The 8,985-nt window shown below is 41.5% G+C and overlaps 1 protein-coding gene across 2 annotated transcripts in view; it reads right to left on the reverse strand.

The window, feature by feature from the left end:
* Positions 1–8,985, reverse strand: part of slc25a16 (solute carrier family 25 member 16) — a 72,778-nt gene that overhangs the window by 56,734 nt on the left and 7,059 nt on the right. The window contains exons 1-2 of one of the 2 annotated variants that reach the window (XM_043712244.1): positions 8,503–8,861; positions 4,939–5,074 (exon numbers count right to left, since the gene is read on the reverse strand). In XM_043712244.1, the coding sequence (XP_043568179.1) occupies positions 4,939–5,035 (97 nt within the window). In that variant the 5' untranslated portion in view covers positions 5,036–5,074; positions 8,503–8,861. Of the gene's footprint in view, positions 1–4,938; positions 5,075–8,502; positions 8,862–8,985 lie in introns of those variants that run through there. The other variant, XM_043712243.1, reaches the window with a different exon arrangement.

Consider the following 8,985-nt stretch of genomic DNA (forward strand, 5'->3'; position numbering starts at 1 on the left):
AGCAACACTTCCTAGGACCTTACCATTAAGTGTATAAGTCCTGCTAAGATTTGTTTTCCCAAAATGCAGCACTTTGCATTTATCTGAATTAAACTCCATCTGCCACCTTCTCAGCCCATTGGGTCAAGATCCTGTTGTAATCTGAGGTAACCCTCTTCGCTGTCCACTCCACCTCCAATTTTGGTGTCATCTGCAAACTTACTAACTGTACCTCTTATGCTCACATCCAAATCATTTATGTAAATGACAAAAAGTAGAGGACCCAGCACCGATCCTTTGATCCACTGTACATCTCTATGACTCTATCTATGAAGAGTGAGAGGCAAGTTGACAGAGGTGTACAAGATGATGAGAGGCATTGATAGAGTGAATAGTCAGAAACTTTTTCCCAGGTCAGAAACGACTATCATGAGGGGGCATAATTTTAAAGTAATTAGATGTCAGAGGTCGGTTCTTTACACAGAACCTTTGAGCCAGTTCTGAATACAAATGGCTAGTTCTCCCTGTATTCCGTGAGATCTAACCTTGCTAATCAGTCTCACATGGGGAACCTTGTCGAACGCCTTACTGATACACTCTTCTTCGCTCCAATGAGAAAAGCCCTAGCTGTCTCAACCTTTTTTCATAAGACATGCCTTCCAGTCCAGGCATCATCCTGGTAAATCTTCTCTGCACCCTTCCTATAATGGGGTGACCAGAACTGAACACAATATTCCAAGCGTGGTCTAACTAGAGCTCTACAGAACTGCAGCATATCCCCTGCTAATGAAAGCTAACACACCATACGCCTTCTTAACAACCCTATTAACTTGGGTAGCAACTTTGATGAATCTATGCACATGGACCCCAAGATCCCTCTGTTCCCCTACACTGCCATACATATTGAATTGATTCGCCTGGATGCAACGTTTATGTCTGCTTACATATTTAAAAATTCTCTTTTTCCTGCCTTATTTATCTTATGCTTCTCTGAAATGTGATTATATATTTGATCCTCTATCTCTCCCTGACTGTTTAGGAAAGCATATAGCACATACCCAACAGCATGTTTGCCCGTTTATGTGCTTTCTGCCTCAGCCCATATGGCCTCATTTGATGATCCTTCCAATGAAGACATGGAAAAAATGCAGCATATTGAAACATTGGTGCCTTCATCTTCATGTAGATTAGGACAGTCAAATTGATAGAGGTAACCATGAGGGATAATACAGAGTATATTCAGAATAGTTTCCCAGAACAATAGATTGTGGTTCCAACCAGGGATCAAGCTCTTTAATGTGCAATGAGACAGGTTTAATAAAGATCTCAGAGTAAAAGATCCCTTTGATAACAGTGGCCATAACATGATAGGACTTAGAGTCCAGTTTGAGAGGGAGAAACTTTGGTTAGATTCAACCATGCTAAACTTAAGGACAATTACAAAGGAATGTGGGCAGAACTAGCTGGAGTGGACTGGAAAAGGAGTTTAGATGCAGAGACAATAATAGCAAGCCTTTTAAAAATAGCTCATGATTGATAACAAAGATGTATCCCAGTGACAAAGAAGAATTCTCAGAAGGAAATAAATCAACCATGGTTAACGAGGGAAGTTAAAGATAGCTAGGAGAAAGTGAGGACTGCAGATGCTGGAGATCAGAGCTGAAAATGTGTTGCTGGAAAAGCGCAGCAGGTCAGGCAGCATCCAAGCAGCAGGAGAATCGACGTTTCGAGCATGAACCCTTCTTCAACGTTTCGGGCATGAGCCCTTCTTCGACGTTTCAAGCATGAGCCCTTCTGCAACGTTTCGGGCATGAGCCCTTCTTCGACTCATGCCCGAAACGTCGATTCTCCTGCTCCTTGGATGCTGCCTGACCTGCTGCGCCTTTCCAAGTTAAAGATAGCATCAAATTGAAAATAAAAACACTAAGCCAGAGGATTGGTTACATTTATTAAAAAAAACAAAGGACTGTAGCGACTGTAAAGAGGTTGGCTAGGTGGACTTCATAGAATGAGTTCTTTATTGGGGTTGTTAATCTGATCCAATCAGGGAGCCCTGACTGACAATATAAATAGGGGTGCATCAGACATGTTGACACTTTGGTCACTGACTCTGAATGAGGCAGTACTAAAGTCAAGGAGTGTTCATGCATAAATAAAGGGTGACTTGGTGATGGATACCAGTCTCTGTGAAGTTATATCAAGACAACGAAACAAAAACCCAAAAAATAAACGATATGATTAAACTTACAACAAAATCAAGTCAGACAGCAAAGCCTATTTAAATATACAAAAAGAAAGAGTGACCAGAGAGACTTTATAGAATGAGGCTGGTGAAATAATAATGAGCATTCAGGAAATGGCAGAGGAACTGAATAGAGGAACCTCGATTATCCGGCATTCTATTAAACAAAATACTCCCTGCCCGTGGCATTCAGGTAATCGAGGCTCCTCCGTAAATACTTTGCATCAGTCTTCATGGTACATGACGCTAATAGCAGTATTACTAAACAAAGTATAAAAGGGGATGGGGAAGAAATAAATTCAATAATTATCACTAGGTAAGAAACACTAGGGAAATTAATGGGGTTAAAATTAAGATTCAGAAAACTGCCAATGTCACACCTTATTTAAAAAATGAAAGAGACAAAGACCAAGTAACAATAGGCCAGCTGTGGGAAGAGTGTAAGCAAAATGGAAGACAGACATCATGGGATCAGGTTCTGAAGTTGTGGAATTCAAGATTGAGACCATGAGACTGCAAAGTTCTTAAGTGGAAAATGAGATGATGTCCCTTAAGTCAACATTACTTTAAGACATAATTTGTAAGAGCAGGACAGTTATTCTGGGTCTCTGAAGCAATATTTATAGAAATACAGCAGCAAGAATAGATCATTTGGCCCTTCAAGCCACTTCACCTTTCACTATGATGATAGTTTGATCATCCAACTCTTTAGCCTGTTTCTGCTTTTCTACCATACCCTTTGATCCCTTTAGCCCCAAGTGCTATATTCAACTCTTTCTTGAAATCTTGTAATATTTTATTATATAGTTGCAGCAATTCATCCCTGCTGCTGTACTCAAATCCTCTCCACAGCCTTTGCTGCACCTACATGGTTACCTTCAGTGACTGGTGTATGAGGGATACCCAGGTCTTGTTGCACATGCCTCTCTCTCAATTTATAACCAGATTATAATCCACCTTCCTGATTTTGCTTCCAACGTGGATAAACTCACATTTATCCACATGATACTACATCTGCCATGCATTTGCCCACTCACTCATCTTGCCCAAACCCCATCACTTAAGCATTCCTGAGCCTTCTCATAGCTCACCCTCCCACCCAACATTATATTAACCACAAATTTGGAGATATTAGATGGAGGAACTAAATGTAATAGGTTTTGTGAATAGCTTAGGTCCTAGCACTGAGCCCTGTCGTATCTCACTAGTCATTATGTAGAGGACTGGGGTGGACAAAGTTAGAAATCACACGACACCAGGTTATAGCCCAAGTGGTTTATTTCAAATCACAAGCTTTCAGAGCATGGCCCCTTCAGGTGAAGTGTAAGGGAATCTCACAGAACACAGAATTTATGGGCAGAGAGATCAAAAGGTCATATAAATGGTGTGAGTAGAGTGTCAAATAATAAGTCTCTGCAGGTGATCAAGAGTGTTAGATGGGGTGTGAGTAAAGTGTCAATAGCTAAATAACAACCAAAGGAATGACCTATGATCTGATTAAATGAGGCAGAGAGATAATTACAAAAATTTAAGATGGTGCTGGAAACAAACGAAATGACTACAATAACATGGAACACAAACAAAAGCCACTGGAAAAGCCAGCAGCATATGTGAAGGAAGGGTCACCAGACCAAAAACATTCACTCAGATTTTTTTTTAACAGATGCAAATAAAAACTGAATGAACTGCGGACACTGTAAATCACAGGCAAGAACACAGGTTGCGGGGGGGGGGGGGGGGGTCAGCGGGGTCTGGCGGCATCTGTGAAGATAAATCAGAATTAACATTTCAATTCCAGTAACCCTTCTTCTGGTTTTTCTTCACAGATGCTACCTGATCTACTAGCTTTTCCAGCAGCTTCTGTTTTTGCTCCATGTTATTCCAGTTATTTGGTTTGTCTCCAGCACCATCTTATTTTTAAGTTTTTGTAATTATCTCTCTACCTCGATTGATCAGATTATAAGTCATCTCTTCGGTTGTTATTCAGCTACTGACACTTTACTCACACCATCTAACACTCTTGATCACCTGCACACTATTCCACACTCCACTCACCCAATCTGAATAATCTTTTGATCGCTCCACCCATAAATCCTGTGTTCTGTGTGCTTCCCTCTCACTTCACTTGACGAAGGACTACACTCCAAAAACCTGTAACTTCATAGAAACCTGCTGGATTGCAACCTGATCTCATGTGATTTCTGCCTTTGTCCATTAGTCATTGCCTGCCATTCAGAAAAAAAACCTGTTCATTTATACTCTACTTCCTGTCTGTAAACTAGTTTTCTATCCATTTCAATACAAAGGAACCTCAAATATCCAACATTCGATTATCCAAATTTTGGATTACTTGAACAAGATCGCAAGGTCCCAATGCACGGCTAAACTATCTTATCTGGCATTCGATTAACCGAACGATATACTCCCTGACCTGGCCTTCGGATAATTGAGGTTCTTCAAAACAAAAACATCCATCCCTATATCCCTGAATCAACAACACAAAAACAGATTATTTGGTCATTCCTGTCTGTGGGAGTTGCTTTGTACAAACCATATTTTGTGTAGCCTATTACAAATAATTATTCTTTAAAATAAATAATTCTTTAGCTGTGAGGCACTTTTGGACAGAATTGGATTGAAAAAAGCACCACATAAATGCAAGTCTTCCTTTTTCTTGCAGTTAATTATAATGGACCAATTATTCATAATTTGGTTACCTCCTGCCACCAAGGAGCGCAGCCAAAAGAAGTCTCGACGAGTGGGGGCACCCACACCAGTTTTGGCACTGGCTGGAATGGATGCTTCTGTTGTCATGACTACTGGAGGTTTGAAAGATGTTTGGTCCTTCTGCAGCTACAAAAAAAATTATCCAAAGTTAATGGAGCACTAGATATCTCACAAATAAAGTATCACCAATGCTGCTTTCTATTTCTTCTCAAACATAACGTTACTGTTCTGAATATCCCACCAAATCTATGAACATTCAAAGAGAAAATTACTGTAATGGGATCAGATGGTGGATAACAATGGTTGTAGTGAACGAACAGGAAGATGTAATTATTCTCCGATTGGATATTAAAGGATGTAGGAAGTGAGCAAAGGAGAGAGATTCAATGAGGTGAAATAATAAATAATATCTCACCTCTCTGAGCTACAAGTTCTAGATTCGTGAAAAGGGGAAAGATTTGCTTTCTGAGTACCCCATTAAATCATGTTATAATATTAAAGAGATCGTCAGGTTATTATATCAGCTCCCTTTTCACATCTCTCTTTAGAGGGTGCTAGCTTGGTTGGTCTTTCCTGTCAGCATCACCTTAATTTTTCTACTTCTTATCCCCTCTTCTACCCTCTCTATATTCTTCGATGCTTTTTATTTGTTTGTGGGATGCACGTGTCACTTGTAAGAGCAGCTTTGGTGCCCATCTCTAATTGCTCGAAAGGTGATAGTGAACTGCCTGCTTGAACTGCAGCTAAGTATCAGGAGCTGTTAGGAAGGGAGCTCCAGGATTTTGGCCAAGCAATACTGAGGAACAGCAATATAGCTCTAATCAAGATGGTGTGCAGCTTGGATAGTATGATAGTGTTCTCATGTATCTGCAACCATTGTCCTTCTAGCTGATGATGGTTGCAGGTTTTTAAGGTGCTGTCAAAGGAACCTTGCTGAACTACTGCAGTGCACCTTGCAGCTGGTACACAATGCTGGCACTATGTTGTGATGGAAGGAATGAATGCTGTAGTGGATGGATGGGTTCAAGTGGGCTACTTTGTCCTGGATGTCGTCAAGCTTCATCTCGAGGCATCAAGTCAAATAACATGGGAACATACTTCAGTCCAACACATCCACGGCGACCAAGTCTCCCAAACTGAACTAATCCCAATAGCTTGCGTTTGGCCCAAATCCCTCCAAACCTTTCCTATTCATGTACCTGTCCAAATGTTTTTTAAATGTTGTAACTGTACCTGTATCTACCAATACTTCCTCTGGCAGTTCATTGTCCATACAAACCTACATGAAAAGGTTGTCCCTCAGGTCCCTTTTAAATCTTTCTCCTTCCTTAAAAATATGCCCTCTAGTTTTTAACTCCACCAACCAAGGAAAAAAACCTTTCCTATTCACCTTATCTACGCCCCTCATGATTTTATAAACCTCTCTAGTGTGACCTCTCAATCTCCTACACTCCAGTGAAAGAAGTCCCAGCCAATCCAGCCTCTCCCTATACCTCAAACCCTTCAGTTCCTGCAACATCCTGGTATACCTTTTTAGAACACACCCAGGGCCCAATTTAATATCCTTCCTATAGCATGGCAACCACAGTTGAGGTGCTAAAAGACTGGTGGGTGGCTAATGTGGTGTCATTATTTAAGAAAGGTGGTAACGAAAAGCCAGGGAACTGTAGACCAATGAGCCTGATGTCAGTGGTAGGGAATTTGTTGAGGGGATTGAAAGGCAAAGGAATAGCAAACATGGCTTTGCGTGTGGCAAATCATTTCTCACTAGCTTGGCTGAGTTTTTTGAAGAACAATGGTCATTGTCTATATGGATTTCATTTGAAAAGATTCTGCACGGTAGAATCCAGGGAGTGCTAGACATTTGGATACAAAATTGGTTTGAAATTAGGAGACAGAGGGTGATGGCGGAGTGTTATTTTTCAGACTGGAGGCCTGTGACCACCTGTATGTCACAAGGTTCAGTGCCAGGTTCACTGCTTTTTGACCTGGCAACATCCTTGTAAATTTTTTCTGAACCCTTTCAAGTTTCACAACAATCCTTCATGTAGGAGAGAGACCAGAATTGCACGCAGTATTCCAACACTAGCCTAAGCAATTTCCTGTATAGCTGCAAAATTATCTCCCAACTCCTATATTCAATGCACTGAACAATAAAGACAAGCATACCAAATGCCTTCTTCACTATCCTGTCTACCTGCAACTTCACTTTTGAGGAACTATGAACCTTCACACCAAGGTCTATTTGTTCAGAAACACTCCCCAGGACCTTACCATTAAGTGTGCAAAGTTCTGTCCTGATTTGCCTTTCTAAAATGCAGCACCTCACATTTAAGTAGATTAAACTCCATTTGCCACTCCTCAGTCCTTTAGCCCATCTGATCAAGGTCCCATTGTACTCTGAGGTAAACTTTGTCATTGTCCACTACACCTCCAATTTTGGTGTTTTCTGCAAACTTACTAACCATACCCCTTATGTTCACATCCAAATCATTTACATAAATGACAAAAGGCAGTGGATCCAGCACCAATCTTGTCAGACCACGGCTCAAATACTGTGAACAGTTTTGGTGCCATTATCTAAGGGAAGATATACTGGCATTGGAGACAGTCCAGAGGAGGTTCACTTAGGCTGAGGAGAGGTTGAGCCCATACTTATGGGCTTATATAAGTAGTAAAAGAGGCAACTTGATTGAAACATACAAGATTCTTCAGGGCTTGACAGGTTAGACGGACAAAGGCAGTTTCCCCTTGTGGGAGAATCTAGGTCGAGGGCAAAATCTCAGAATAAGAGGCAATGTGGGAAAGGAAACTAAGGGTGTGGCAGACGCAGAGATGGGGGCTGTGAGAAAGGCTGGTAGGGTGTTGGAAAAGAGACACGGAAAATGAAGAGGGGAGGAGAGACACTGGGGAGGAGGGCAAGTTAGGAGATGACAGAGATGAGGAGAAGTTTCTTCTTTCAGAGAATTTGTTTTGAATTTTTTTTTACAGTAGCTGAGTCACTATTCAAGACGGAGAAAGACAAATTTTAATCAATAAAGGAATCGTTAATGTGGCGTTAATGATCATTGGATCAACCATGATCTCATTGAATAGCAAAGCAGACCCAATGGCTGAATAGTCTGCTTCTGCTGCTACATCATATGGTTTTATAGTACTGCTCAAAGCCTGGAATAGGATAGAGGGAAGAGTGCTACCAAGGGAGCCATGACACTATACATTACCCACTGCTCATCAGCCCAAACAACCTATTATTTGTTTTGCTGCCCGTAGGCCAAGTCTGCTACAGCATGAGAGGAAATGGCACTGAACACTACCATAATTGAAATAACTCCACAAAGTGACAGGATACAGGCCTAAGTCACCCTTTATTCACACACAAAATCTTTGACACAAAGCCTGACCAGAGTCAACTCCCAGAGTGGCAAAACGTCTGGCATTTCTGTATATATCTGTTAGCCAGGGCTCCCTGATTGTACCAGATTAACAGCCTCAATCAGTGAATTTATATTCTATGAGGTCTACCTGACAGACCTAGTTACAATAATATTAACCTGAATGGTGTACACTACTCCAGGTGTAAATCAACGAGGTAAAAACAATGACTGCAGATGCTGGAAACCAGATTCTGGATTAGTGATGCTGGAAGAGCACAGTAGTTCAGGCAGCATCCAAGGAGCTTCAAGTCTAAACCAAGACAGCCCGTAAGTTTAACTTAACTTCTGTCCTTTGGAATTCTGTTCCTCCAGACATCACCCACATCCCTTTCTCCACTGTCTCCTCCTCTCTCCATCTCCCACATTTCTCTCCCCAGACCCATAGCCAGAGTCTCTGCCTCATCCTACACTACCAGTCTCAACTCCAATAACACCTCCCCCATTCCTCTTCACACCTCTCAATCTTCTCATTTTCCCATTTCTCTCTCTCTCACACACACACTCCTCTATCACAGACTCCCTCTGCACGTCTCATCCTACTGACATCACCTCCCTGGCCCATCTCACCTCTACCCCTCCCTGCACGGCCCATCTCACCCC

Source organism: Chiloscyllium plagiosum, chromosome 22 (genome assembly GCF_004010195.1).
Source record: "Chiloscyllium plagiosum isolate BGI_BamShark_2017 chromosome 22, ASM401019v2, whole genome shotgun sequence".
Lineage (NCBI taxonomy): Eukaryota > Metazoa > Chordata > Chondrichthyes > Orectolobiformes > Hemiscylliidae > Chiloscyllium > Chiloscyllium plagiosum.